The sequence below is a fragment of the Lontra canadensis genome, unplaced genomic scaffold (assembly GCF_010015895.1).
Source record: "Lontra canadensis isolate GAN:19392208 unplaced genomic scaffold, GSC_riverotter_1.0 scaffold31, whole genome shotgun sequence".
Taxonomy (NCBI): domain Eukaryota; kingdom Metazoa; phylum Chordata; class Mammalia; order Carnivora; family Mustelidae; genus Lontra; species Lontra canadensis.
The window spans coordinates 16803303-16818801 of record NW_022631025.1 but is presented as its reverse complement, the minus strand read 5'-3'; the positions used below and the strand labels follow the sequence as shown (position 1 = coordinate 16818801).

Here is a 15499-nt window from a genome sequence, read left to right as displayed (position 1 = left end):
AATAAGATTTAGTACATTACACTATGTTTGCTAGTGGACATAGTCACTATACTCTGAAAAACAACAAAGAAGGGTGTAGGTCTCTTTCACCAGACAAGAGCAGTTAAGTAATAGCAGCCACATCCACAGCATATGGGAAAAGGCCAGGCTATTTACTGCTTACCTCCATTCTTCTCCCTATACTTCACACACAAAGCCTTGAGCTCGAGGAAGTCATTCAATCAATATTTACTTTAAATGTAAATGGTTTAAGTTTTCAAATGCAAGATACAAAATGACAGAATGGATGAAAAAAATGAGATCCAACTACAGGCTGTCTGCCAGAGACTCAGTTTAGATCTAAGGGCACAAATAGTTTGAAAGTTAAAGAACAGAAAAAAACATCCTCATGCAAATAATAAACATAAGAAAATAGGAATAGCTTTAATAAAAGCAATCAGAAAAGATTATAAGTCAAAATCTGTTACTAGAGACAAAGGACATTATACAATGACAAAAAGGCAATTTTGCTATTAAGATATAAATTAAAACATAGATGCACCAACCATCAGATCAAAAATATACAAATCAAACACTGACAGAACTAAGGAAAGAAACAGACCTACAGTCAGGAGACTTCAATACCCCATTTCAATATCTGATGTAACAAACAGACAGAAGCCCAAAAAGAGGACGAGAACAATGCTATTGACAAAAACGGACCAAAAATAGACCAGAATACACATTTTTCATAAATGCACACAGAACATTCTCCAGGACAAACCATAAAGAAGGCCACAAACAAGTGTCAAATTTTTTAGAGGTCTGAAATCACTGAAAGCATCTTTTCTGATCACAATGGAATGAAACCAGAAATCAAAGGAAGGAAAATGTAAAATTCACAAGTATGTGGAAATTAAACAATACACATATTAAACAATAAGTCAAAGAAGCAAGTACAGGAAAATGAGAAAATATCTTGAGACAAGTAAAAATGAAAACCCAGAATAATATTTATAGAATATACCAAAAGCCATACTGAGAGAAATGTATGGCTGTAAACACTTACATTAAAAAAAAAGCTCTCAAATCGACAAACTAACTTTACACCTTAAGAAACTAGAAAAAGAGCAAGCTAAACCAAGAGTCAGCAGAAGTAAGGAAATAAAGAGCAAAGAGAACCAAAACAGACAACTGAAAAATAACAGAGAAGTTCAACAAAACTGGTAAGTGATTCTTCAAAAAGATGAACAGAGTTGAACTTTTAGGTAGACTGAGAAATAAAAGAGAAAAGACAACTAAAATCAGAAATGAAAGCAGGGGCATTACTACCAATTCTACTGAAATACGAATGATTATAAGATAGCTATGAACAATTTTACACCAAACTGGATAATCAAGATGAAATGGACAATTTTCTAGAAACCTAAACATACCAAAACTCTAAACTGTGAAAAAACAGAAAACCTGGAAAGACCTATAACTAGTGTGGAGATTGAATCAGTAATCCAAAATCTCCCAATAATGAAATGCCCATGATTAAAGGCTTTCACTAGTGAATTCTAGCAAACATTTTAAAAGAATATAAATTCTTCTCAAATTCTTTAAAACATTGGGAGAGAAAGGAACACTTCCTAACTCATTTTAAGGCCATGATTACTCTGATACCAAAGTCAGACAAAGACACTTCAAGAAAACTATAGACCAATATTCCTTATGACCATTGATCCAAAAATCCTCAACAAAATTCTAGCAAAAACTCAACAGTACCTTAAAAGGATTATACACCATGACCTGTAATTTATTCCTAGAATGCAAGGATGGTTCAACATGTGAAGACAGATCATTGTAATACACAACATTAATATAATGAAGGAAAAGAAACACACAATCATTTCCTCTGCTGAAAAGTATTTGAAAAAATTCAACCCACTTCTATGATAGAAACATCCAACAAATTAGCAACAGAAGCTAACTACATCAACATAATAAAGGTCATATATTAAAAAACCCACAGCGGGGCGCCTGGGTGGCTCAGTGGGTTAAGCCTCTGCCTTCAGCCCAGGTCATGATCTCAGGGGAGAGCAGCGGGGAGCCTGCTTTCCCCTCTCTCTCTGCCTGCCTCTCTGCCTACCTGTGGTCTCTCTCTCTCTCTGTCCAATAAAAATAAATAAAATCTTTTAATAAATAAATAAATAAAGTAAAATAAAATAAAAAACCCACAGCTAACATACTCCATGATGAAAGACCAAAACCTCTTCCTCTATGCTCAGGATAAAGGATGACTGCTTAAATCACTTCTATTCAACATAGCACTGGAAATTTTAGTGAAACTAATTAGGCAAGAAAAAGTTAAAGGCATCCAAATTGTAAAGAAAGTAGTAAAACTGCCTTTGTTCAAAGATAAAGTAATCTTATATGTAGAAAACCCTAACAATTCCACAGACACACACACAAAGAAATAATAAATGAATTCAGCAAGGTTATAGAATATTAAAACCAACTCAGAAGAATCCACGCCTATACAATAACAATAAACAGTCCAAAAGGATATTAAGAAAAAAATTCTATTTACAATAGTATCAAAAATAAACGTCATCACAGAAGTAGAAGACATACATTGCAAACCATCAAAATGCTGCTGAAAGCAGTCACAGAAGACACAAAGAAATGGAAAGATAACTCATGCTCGTGGATTGGAAGACTTAATATTAAGATGTCACTACTCAAAGCATTTACAGATTCAATGCAATATATATCAAAATCAAAATATCTTTTATAAAAACAGAAAATCCACCCAGTAATTCCTATGGAATCTCAGAGGATGCCAAATAGCCAAAACAATCTAGAAAGCAAAGTTGGATAATTCATACGCCTGATATCAAAACTTACTACACAAAGCACTAGGCTCTGGTATATGGACAGAAATAGAGACCAAGGAAATAGAACAGAAAACCCAGAAATAAACCATCACAAGCATGGTCAAATGATTTTCTTAACAGTACCAAGACTATTCAATGGAGAAAAGATAAGTCTTTTCAATAAATGGTGCTGGGCAAACCAGATATCCACATACACAAGAATAAAGCTGAGGCCATACCTTATACCATATGCAAACAATAACACTAAATCTATCAAAGATCTGAACATGAAAGCTCAAGGTATAAAACTCTTTGTAAAAAGGATACAGGAGAAGTTTTAGGACATTGAATTTGAAAATAATTTCTTGGCTATAACACCAAAAGCAAAGAAAACAGATAAACTGAACCTAGTATTTAAAACTTCTATGCATCAGAGAACACGATCAAAAGAGTAATAAGGCAATCCACAAAATCAGAGGAAATATTTGCAAATCATTTATCTGATAAGGAGTTAACATGCAGAATATATTTAAAAACAGAACAGAAGTCTCCTGCAACTAAAAACAACAACAAAAAACAACTAAAGATGGGCAAAGGACTTGAAAAGATATTTCTCTGAAGAAATATGTAAATTGCCAAGAAGTACCTGAAAATTACCTAATCAGTAATCATTGGGAAAATACAATTGAAAACTCTAATTAGATACTACTTCATAGGTATTGGGGAGGACTGTTTTTAAAAATAAGAAAATAAGAGATGGTAAAGAGGTGGAAAAACTGGAGCCCTTGTGCACTGCTGGTGGGAATATAATGGTGCAGCTGCTATGGAAAACAGTAGGGCAGTTCCTCAAAAAATTAAAAATAAAATTATCGTAGGATTCAGCAATTCCATTTCTGGATATATAAACAAAAAAATTTAAAGCAAGGACTCGAACAGTTATTTGTATATCGATCTTCACAGCAGCTCTTTTACAACAGCCAAATTTCATTGGAATAATCCAAATGTCCATTTGATCCATATATATGCAATGAAATATTTTTCAGCCTCAAAAACAAATGAAATTCTGATATATGCTATGACATGGATAAACCTTGAAGGCATTATGCTATGTACAATAACTCAGACACAGAAGGACAAACATTGCATGGTTCCATTTATGAAAGGTACCCAGAGTAGCCAGATTTGTAGAGAGAGAACAATCAATCATGACCGCCATGGGCTGGGAAAGTGGGGCATTATTATTTAATGAGTACAGTTTCAGTTTGAGAAGATGACAAAGTTATGGAAATGGATGTGAAAGTACTTAATGTCACCGAATTGTACACTTAAAAATAAAGTTTATGTTACATATATTTTACCCCCCCCATCAAAAAATCAATGAGATATCGTATTCCCTTAGAAAATCTACAATCACGTGAAAGAGACAATACATACTTGGGCATCCTTATATCCATGAAAACCATGGCCTTCGAGAGCTCCACATTGAAGTGCATAGGTACCAAAACATGCTGTGTAGATACATTGAGTTTTCGTGCTTCTCTCCAATTATCACCTAATTATGGAAAACAGTACATGTTTACTTATTAGCACACATGAATCTGAAACACACATTAAACCTAAAATCACTACTAATACTTTGTAGTCATATACTGCATGGTATAGAAAAATCTTCCTAAATCTACACAATCTTTCTTTTTTTCTTAAAGATTTTTTTTATTTATTTATTTGACAGACAGAGATCACAAGTAGGCAGAGAAGCAGGCAGAGAGGAGGAAGCAGGGTCCCCGTTGAGAGGAGAGCCCAACGCGGGGCTTGATCCCAGGACCCTGAGATCATGACCTGAGCTGAAGGCAGAGGCTTTAACCCACTGAGCCACCCAGGCGCCCCATCTACACAATCTTAATTCTACCTTCTCAGGTACACAAAATGAGCAGGTAAATTCGTTTCCCTTTCACTGCTTCAAAGACTGTTTCAACAGGAAAAGGCTTATTAAAAAACCAACAACATAGTTTAACCAAATCTACTGTGCATCCATTTAGTCACTACACCCAGCAGATACATAACTGCCCCCCCCGCCCCCAAAATGGCTCTAAGGCAATAAAGAAAAAGGAACGTAGAGAAAAGTACAGTTCTTTTGTATTAATGAAAGCTACCATTTATTCAAGATTTCTAATAGGCACTGCTCCAGGCAATGTTTAAATTTTCATTTAATTCTCACAATGATGTTTAATCATCTCATTTTAGAAAACTGGGACTCAGAGGAATTTTTACTTTGCTTATGGTCAAAAGGCTATATAAGTTGAAGTTTATATCCAGCTCTGCTAACATGAAATTTGTGTGGTACAATGTATCTTCATATACATTACACTTTGAACCTAATTATTCTGGTAAGAAAAAGTAAAATGAACTATTATAATTTTATAAATTCTAACGGTATCAGGATTAGTGAAATATTTCCTTCTATTCTCAATTTATAGAAAAAAATATATTTAGAAGGCTTTCAGTATTTATGAAGAGAGTTTATGACAATTAACAATTACCTAAAGTAACCCCAATGCCAAAAGTACATTACTCTAAAAAAGATATAATTATTTAAGAATAGTTAACACTTACAAAAACAATTCTAAATAATTCCAGTAATTTTCAGCAATAATGGAATACTTTAAATTTTTCTTCACAAAGCATCGCAACATCTTAAATACTAAGTACATTTCATGGACTTCAAAAATTAATGACCAAAATGTACTAAACATACCACAATACTGTTATTTACTCCTTGGAAAAAAACATTATGGGTTTTCTATAAATACTTTATATTTGCCACCCACTACACTTCTGGGCTTTTTCTACACCAACCAGAATTTGCTAAAAATGAAAATCAAGTTTATTATCCCAAACTGAACATAAAAATAATAAAAATGTTCCAGAAATATACAATTTAATACTTTTAATAACCATTACTTTGGATTCTCATTGTTTTTCTTTTTATTAGTTCGCTCAGATAATTAAAATTTGAGCATATATATACAGTTCTCTAAAACATCCATCAATCCAACTGCTGAATTATCTAAATGTTTATTAACACTCCAGGGGCAAGGATTTAGAAACAGGATGACACAGTAGAAAAAGGGCTCAACTAGTCTTGAGTCTCTCTCACTACTTTTAGTGGCTCTTGACAAGTTAATTTCTGGCTCTGCTGACTTCATCTAAAAACTAGATTAACAGCAAAGACTCCGTCAAAAGTGAACGGGGTAAAGATATGCCTATGATACCCTCCTCAATCCTCCTAACATCCTCCTCTGTCTTTGTGTGACTATTTAGGGCCTGGAGTGTCAGAGGCCCCAGGCTGGAATGCCTCTGACTGTGAGCAGCCTCTTGTGATTGTCCTGTATAAAACAAATATTTTAAATATGTGCCAATGTCTTCCAACCTTGTCCAAAGGATTTCTCAACCTCAGCACTATTGATACTTGGGCCAAATAAGGGTTGTGGAGTGGCTTTCCTCTACAATGTAGCATTTAGTAGCATCCCTGACTTCCACTCACTAGATACTAGTAATGCCCCTACTTCTCAGCTGTGACAGTCAAAAGTGTCTCCAGACACTGACAATGTCTCTCGAGCAGTAAAATCAAATACCTGAGATACTGCTCCTAGACACGGTCTACTATTACTTCCTACTCAAAAGTATACAAGTTTCATTTTTTTTTTTTTAAGATTTTATCTTTTTATTTGACAGAGACCACAAGTAGGCAGAGAGGCAGAGGGAGAGGGGGAAGCAGGTTCCCTGCTGAGCAGAGAGCCTGATTCGGGGCTCGATCTCAGGACCCTGAGATCATGACCCAAGCCAAAGGCAGAGGCTCAACCCACCGAGCCACCCAGGTGCCCCTCATTTAAAAAAAAAAAAAAAAAGATTTTACTTATTCATTTGAGAGAGAGCAAGAGAGAGAATGGGGAGGAGGGGGCAAGGGAGAAGCAGCCTCCCTACCGAGCAAGGAGCCCAACACAGGACTCAATCCCAGGACCCTGAGATCATGACCTGAGCCAAAAGCAGACGCTTAACCAACTGGACCATCCAGGCATCCCAAAAATATAAAAGTTTTAACATATTTGGGAGGAAGGTCTTCAGAGAAATTGTCTAAAAACCTAATCATTTCAGAAAAAAAGAAAAAAGAATAAGTAATGTATTATATACTTACCAACTGTGCTGTAAAGCAGCTGTATGCTTGTAAGCTGAACATCAAAGGAATCATAAGCTCTCTGCATGATCTCTTCAAGACTGGCCCCACCTGGTTTCATATCTGGCAATTCCGAACGACTTTTACTTGTCACCTTCAAATTAATTTTAACAGTTTAGATGATGCAAAATACTTCAAAATAAAAATATAAATTTTGTATCTTTAAGACTGTAACACAAAAATTTAATAGAAGACAGACTCACAAGCTGAGATGTAAGGGTAACAGAAATGTCTTTATCCATGACATGTATAACGAGAAGACCAGGAAAAAAGTGAATTTTTACATATTAAGTTATATTTCTCAATTATGTAATTAAAAGAGGAAAACCAAGCCAGCCCTGGAGAACAATACATTTGAAACTTTTTTATATCTGATAAGAAGTCTTTTTATTAAAAAACAAAATTAAAAGACAAAAACAGCCTATAAAATGTTTCTATGTCACAATGACAGATATTTAGATAGTTTTATAAGAAGAATCCAGAATTAAGCATTAGGGTAGCTGAACTGTAGTCCCAACTCTGCCATTTAGACAACCTCATGCAAGTTATATTTGTACCATCTCCTCCTTGGCGTACTATACATAACTACTTTTTTCACTTTAAACATCCTAGAGATCAATCACTCCACCACAGTATATAAAGATCTTATTCATTCGTGTGTGTGTGTATGTGCACGTGCCTTAACATTTTCACCTCTATTTTATATAGCCCATGTGCAGCAGACTGTCAAAACTGATTATCTCTAAAGGGTAATGAATTTTAGATAAAAGGTTAAACAAATTGCCTAATGTCACAAAGCTAGATAGATACCTCATTCATGACTTTATGCTCCTCCTACCACACCACACTGCCCTTGAAACAATTCTATAACCAAAGTCAAATGTAAATAACTGTACAAATTTTATTATAAACATAAATCCAGCAAGCTTCTATGTAATTACCAACTGAAGAATAAAAACAAAGAATAAAGGATAATGTCAATATCAAGGAAAGGCACATATTTGTTAGGTAGCTAGAAAACTTTCCAATATTACCCATCTTTCTTGGGTCTTTAAATCTTACAGCTATTTAATATACATTTAATGATCTAGAGCAGTGCGGTCCCACAGAACTTTCTATGAGGATGGCATTGTTCTCTATCTGAGCTGAAATAACAGCCCCAGGCACTTAATACCATTAAATTCTTGTATGTGGCTAATGTGACTAAAGAACTAATTTTTTGTTATTTAAATTTAATCAGTGTAAACAACTACATATAGAGCAGATCTAGAAACACAGAAAAAAATTATTCTCAAAACTGAGGAAGAAAAAGTGTACATAACCGGATGGAAAAGGAAATGACCTAGGTAAATGCAATTAGACTGTTTCTCAAGCTAGGATTATTTAATAGAAATATTAAAATGTCCAAATAAATAAATAAATAAATAAAATGTCAATATATACAGTTATATACACAAAAAATTCAGAAGGACAAAGATTTGATTATTTCCAGAATCCCCTCCTATTTGACGTATTTTCATTAGTCAAACAGTAAATTTACATTGAAAAGGAAATAATCTCTTCAAACATTACTCTCAAATTCTATAAATATAATTCCTAGTTTCACCCTTAACCTGCAGAATTCAAAATGACCATTTTGGTATCAGAAATATAGGAAAACTAATGAAACTTCACATTATTTACTAGAAGGAAAGAGACTTAACAATCCTACAATCTACCATAAAACTAAAAATCCTAATAGCAAATCAAGCTGTTTAAAAAACAAAATACATTTTAAACAGGGAAACATCTTAAATATTATAATATAGGACAAATGTTAGCATATACCTTTAGATGACCAAGATCCAAAAGAAGAAGATTTGATGTAGGGCTAAAAATTCCATCTTGTGGGATAATAACATATGAAGCCTTCAAATTAATTTTGAGATCAAGAACTTTCTGTGTTTCAATAATATACAGTAGACCTGCAGAAAATTTAAATTGAAAATGTGAAGTATTAATTTTAAAAATACCTTAAGCAATGTATCTTCAACATAATGTAATTTGTTAATCAATGTGTGTATATACTCCTAATTAAATATAACTGGGTACAAAATTGTAATGATTCCTCAAAGAAATGTTTCTGACCCACAAACTCAATTTGGGTAAAACCAGGGACATAACATATCTAAAAAATTATGTTTCCTGAAACATTCAGTAAGCTTGGAACTTAAGTACAGAACTGACTCACAGCATAGTTGTTCGTTTTCTTTCCCCCAAATTATCTGTATTCAAACACAGACAACATGGCTTTACTCAATTCTGTTTGCTGAGTGAGTCAGGTACAACAGTCCCAAGAAGCTGCCAGAAAGGATAATCTGGCATTCAATATTCTTGGTCTCACACTGTTAAGCATTTCTCTACCCTAATTTCCATCTCCACTGTAAGACTTCCTCAACCAAAATAATCTGTCATGCGTTCCTAACTCTACAAATCCAAGTCCTATACTCCCTGGAAATCTCACCTTAGGCCTTACTTTTAATGAGAGCTTTCTGGATGCCAGGTCACAGTAATCTGTCTAGTTTGTTTCTTAACAGAAGAGGGGGGCATTGAATATTTGATTTTGGATATAAGTCTACTGTGTCTCTCCTCTACTTCCCACTGCACTTAGAACAAAATCTGAATTGTTTAAAAGGACTTGCAAAGTTTTGTTTTACTGACACTGTGCCTGCCTTTTTAACATCATTCCACTACCCCTCGCGTACTACGTTAGGACCAACGTAGCCTTCTGGAGCTGCCAAAATCACCCAATTCTGTCCCAGGCTGGGACCCTCACATTTTAACACTGCTATGAAGGTTCTTCCTTATACTCTTCAGCTGGGTGGGTCCTAAACACACACACACACACACACACCTGGTCTTAATGTTACTTTTTCAAAGAGCTGTTCTCTGACCCTATCATCAAAACTATACGGAGATAACCCATTATTCTCATTTCCTTCACAGCATCTGGGCCTATTAGAATTTGTTTCCTCCATAAGCTCCAAACTTACCCATGTGCCTGCTCCGTGAAAGTGGATCTGAGCATTTTTGATACTTTTCTGTTGCAAATTAGTACTAAAGGAGATAGGAAACCCTTGGTGAGACACTGCAGGAAGACAAAGTGTTGCTTCCTGGTGTCAGTGTGCTCAGTCAGCCAATATCCTACACTGAGGTGACTTTCTCCAAAACCAGGCACATGCTGTGCACAAATACCAACAGCATCCAACAGCCATCCTTTCCCTAAAAACCCCCTTCACTCAGTGTCACAGCAGAACACATTCAGAGAGACACTGTCCCAGGAACAGCTTCCCCATCACATCAGAGGGTAAGTCCAAGTAAGTTTCAGAGAGCAAGTTTCCAGCCACTTTCCCCAACATGGCATGAAATTCACTCCTTGGCGAAGACAAGGATATCCTGCCAGAAAATGCAAGGTCAGTGTGATGGCAGTGCATACTTCTTACAACTACTCTTCCTATGATCTTTAAAATAATATTTTTAAATTTTTTAAGTAGATGACACTTAGTTTTATGTCTGTCCTATCTCATCACATCCATCAAAAGGCAAAAACTACATCTGTTTTTATCACTACTTTGTTCTCCAAAACTTAGCACAGCATAAATATAGATTTGGTTCATGATAAATATTTGACTGAGTAAATAAATGAGACCACTGAAAGAAATAAATGACTACGATCCTATCAAAGAGCCTTATTTTTCAAATGAAGGGTTTTCATAAATGACCACATCTGTCAAAACAACCATATTTGACAGCGGTAACTAATTACATAGTTATGTTCTAGAAGCTGATCCTCCTACTTGACAAAGAGGAAAAGATCTGAAAACCTTCACTCCTAAGAATGAAGAAAATAATACAAGAAAGATATCAGGTTCTAGAGGAAGAGGATAATAAATAGAGGCTAATATTGAAAGAAAAGTAAAAGATTGAGAGAATGAATAGAGAAAAGAACCAAAAAAGATAAACTATGTAACAGATGAATCTTTTCTCAAATTGGTAAATTTTAGCTTTCCGGAAAAACATTAAAACGTATTACTCAACTTTTTTAAATTAAAAACTTACACTAGCACCCCACTTTTTCATAATATTAACATTTTATTCTAATAATAACTAACATTATTTGTGCACAGAAGAAAACAAGAGTTAGAAGAATAGACTTTGAATAGTTAAGCCTGTTAATGTAGAAGTTAAAATAGTAATGACTTCTACTTCTTAAAATATTTAATATCTGGAGAGAAGTCCAAGATTGCAGAGGTATAGGAGACCTCAGTTTCATCTGGTCCAAGGAATTCATCTTGATAGCTATCAAATCATTATGAACATCTGCAAACTCAACTGGAGATCTAAGAAATGCAGAGCTGCAACTCTACAAATAGAAAAGCGACCACCTTCTGCAAGGGAGGAGGTGCGGAGAAGTGACTCTGAAGCGCTATGTGGGGTGATACACCAACGGGGGAGGGAGTGTCCATCAGGCAGCAAACTGGGGGTGGAATCCTAGATGGGACAGTGTGGTATCAGGATCCTTGGGGTCACAGGAAGACTGGGGGTGCTTGAGTGCAGCAGAGTTCCTAGACATCAGAACAGGGAAGCTGGCTACTATATGTGACGCCAGGAGAGGGCTCTAAGCTCAGGGTTGCCATAAATTGCGACCATGGCACGGTCAGGTGACTGCTCTCCAGAAGGGGCCCAGTAAGTGGCAGAACCAGGGAGACCCTTCTTTCTCCCCAAGGGGAGCAGTACGGGAGAGCGCTGCAGGAGTCTGCAGGGTTTGGAGACTCAACACGGGGTGGTGTACCTGTGACAGAAATGCTCAGCCACAGGCTGGGTGAGGATGGAATACAGCCAGAGGCCAGGGAAACAGAAGTGACGGACTGCTCTTCTCTGAGGGGTCAGTGAGGAATGGGGCCCTGAGCTCTCGGCTCCAGGCCGGAGACTGGCAGGCTGCTGTTTTCGTGTTTTCATTCTCATCCTCTAAAGCTGCATGGAAAGCCTTCAGGAAACAAAAGCCAAAGCGAGCAAACGGGAGCACATTACTTAACCTGGCTCCTTGGCAAGGGCGGTACAATACCACCTGGAGCAAATATACTGCAGAATCAAACCAACGGGCTCCTCCCCCAGAAGATCAGCAAAAACATCCAGCCAAAACCAAGTTTACCAATCAATGAGAACTGCAAAACTCCAGCACTAGAATACAGCACACAGAACTCACAGGTTTTTTTCCCCCCATGATTCTTTAATCTTCCAATTTTAATTTTTTTAACTTTTTTCTCATTCCTCTTATAACCAATTTCTTATTTTATCAACTCCTTTTTAAAAACTTTCTATAAGGATGCCTGGGTGGCTCACACAGTTGAGGGTCTTCAGCTCAAGTCATGATGCCAGGGTCCGGGGATGGAGTCCCACATGGTGCTCCTTGCTTGACGGGGAACCTGATTCCCCCTCTGCCTGTCACTTCCCCTGCTTGTGCAATATTCTTCCTCTCTCTCTGACAAATAAATAAATCTTTTTTAAAAATCTGTCATTTTTAGTTACATTTTTCCCTTCTTTGTATTTAATTTTGTGTATGTATGTTTTTCTTTCGTACAACCTAGGGATGCAGGAACTTCTCTAACAGAGCAAAATACACCCAAAATCTAGTGTATAGTCCTGTTCTATTCACCTGTCTGATATTTGTTTTTCTTCCTTTTGTTTCTTTTGTTATTTTTTCATTTTGTTAAAATTATTTTTTGCTTTTCATCTTTAGAGTTACATTCTCTCCTTTCAAAATATTTAATTTTGTTTATATATATATATATGTGTGTGTGTGTGTGTGTGTTTTTCTTTCTTTACAATTTTGAGATGTAGTCCCTTATAACAAACTAATCAAAATACACTCAAGATACAGCATATTGCTCTGTTCCAGTCACCTGTTTATACCCCTTTTTTTCCCCTCTTGTTTTTTTCCTCTTGTTTTTTCTTGACTTTTTTCATTTTCACAGTTAGAGTCTATCCTTTCATTGTATTCAATTTTAATCTTGTACATGTATAAGTTTTTCTTTCTTTACAATTTTGGGATCTAGTTTTCTAACTAGTTTTCTAACCAGCTTTCTAACAAACAGATCAAAATACACACAGAATCCAGTGTATTGATCTATTCTGTTCACCTGTCTGATTATATTCTTTTTCTTTCTTTTTTTTCTTTTTTGGTTTCAGCTCTCTTCTGATTTGGTTAGTATATATTTCTCTGGGATCATTGTTGCCATTGGAGTATTTTGTTCTCTCGTTCATCTATTGTTCTCTGGACAGAATGACAAGATGGGAAGATGGGAAAAGCTCACTTCAAGAAAGAGAACTAAAGACAGTACTTACTGCTAGAGTTCTAATCAGTATGGACATGAGTAATGTCCAAACTAGAGTTCAGAATAACAATTATACAAATACTAGCTAGGCCTAAAAAAAAGCATAGAAGACACTTGAGAATCCCTTTCTGGAGAAATAGAAAAACTAAAATCTAATTAAGTTGAAATAAAAAAAAAAGCCATTAATGAGATGCAATAAAAAATGGAAGTTCTAAATGCTAGGATAAATGAGTCAGAAGAGAGTGATATAGTGATATAGAAGACCAAATGATGGGGAATAAAGAAGCTGAGAAAAAGAGAGACAAACAATTACTGGATAACCAGGGGAAAATTCGAGAGATAAGTGATACCATAAAGTGAAACAATATTAGAAAAACTGGCATCCCAGAAGAGGAAAGAGCAAGAGGGTCAGCAAGTATATTACAGCAAATTATAGCAGAGAACTCCCCTAATCTGGAGAAAGAAACAGGTATCCCAGTCCTGAGGCAGAGAGACTCCCCCTCTAAAAAAAAAAAAAATAAAAAAAAATAGGTCACACCCTGACATATAATAATGAAACTTGCAAATCTCAGGGACAAAGAGAAAATCGCAAAAGCAGCTCCAGAAAAGAGGTCCATAACCTAAAAGGTTAGAAACATTACACTGGCAGGAGACCTATCCACAGAGACCTGGGAGGCCAGAAAGGACTGGCATGATATATTCAGGGTTTTAATGAGAAAAATATGCAGCCAAGAATACTTTACCCAGCGAGCATGTCGTTCAAGATAGAAGTGATAGAAAAGCTTCTAGGACAAACAGAAACAAAAAGAACATGTGATCACCAAACCAACCCCACAAGAAATATTTTTTAAAAGGGATCCTTTCAGCGAAGAGAGAGCCCAAAGTAACATAGACCAGAAAAGAACACAGACAATATACAGAAACAGTTCCTTTACAGGTAATACAGTGGCACTAAATTCATATCTTTCAACAGTTACCCTGAATGTAAATGGGCTAAATGCCCCAATCCAAAGACACAGGATATCAGATTGGATAAAAAAGCAAAACCCATCAATATGCTGTCTGGAAGAGACTTGTTTTGGACTCAAAGACACCTTAGATTTAAAGTGAGGGGATGGAAAGCAATTTATCATGCTAATGGACTCAAAATAAAGCTGGGGCGGCAATCCTTATACCAAATAAATTAGATTTTAAACCAAAGACTGCAGAAAGAGATGAAGAAGAAACTATATCATAATTAAAGGATCTATCCAAGAAGATCTAATAATTATAAATGTTTATATCCCTAATGTGGGAGCAGCCAATTATATAAGCCAATTAATTAATAACAAAATTAAAGAAACACATTGATAATAATACAATTTTAATAGGGGACATTAATACTCCACTCACTGGAGCCTGCTTAAGATTCCTTCTCTTCCTCTCCCTCTGCTCTTCCCCTACCCACCTCGAGCACATGCATGCACTCTCTCTTCCTCTAAAACAAAAACAAAAAAAAAACTGTAATGTATAGAATTGGCTAATCATGCTGTATACCTACCACTAAGATTGTAAGTCAATTATAATTGAATAAAAATCTTAAAAAGTAAAACAAAGAAATAACAATAGCATGTAAGTGATGAGGATGGTAAATGGGAGTTCAACTTTTCAAATCCTCGTAATGACTGAGAGAGGGTAAAAATTTTTATTAAATTTCTATCTTGAGAAAAATATGTCCTAATTACTAGAGTAAAAAAAGAGAATGTTTCAAATGGTATAGTGAGGGGGTGAAGGGAAACAAAGTAATGCTAAAAAAAAGGCAAAAAAAAAGAAAAAAGTATGTAAATACAGACTGAGAAATATCCCACTGCATGTTGTTGTTATGACACATCTAAAAGTAAAGATACAGGGTAAAAGAACAAAAAAATAGGCAAATTCAAACCAAGAAAAAACTAGAACATCCATACTAATATCAGAAAAAAGAAATCAAAATATTATAATTGGAAAAAAATTAAAACATTATAAAAATACAGTCAACTTCATATAAAGGAAAGATTTGGTTTATTGAAGAA

General features: G+C 35.4%; 1 protein-coding gene across 5 annotated transcripts in view; it reads right to left on the bottom strand.

Moving 5' to 3' along the window:
- VPS13A (vacuolar protein sorting 13 homolog A) overlaps positions 1-15499 on the bottom strand; it is a 229371-nt gene that overhangs the window by 151432 nt on the left and 62440 nt on the right. For all 5 annotated transcript variants that reach the window (XM_032866682.1, XM_032866681.1, XM_032866680.1 and 2 more), the window contains exons 20-22: positions 8902-9038; positions 7036-7168; positions 4275-4392 (exon numbers count right to left, since the gene is read on the bottom strand). In XM_032866682.1, the coding sequence (XP_032722573.1) occupies positions 4275-4392; positions 7036-7168; positions 8902-9038 (388 nt within the window). The remainder of the gene's footprint in view (positions 1-4274; positions 4393-7035; positions 7169-8901; positions 9039-15499) is intronic.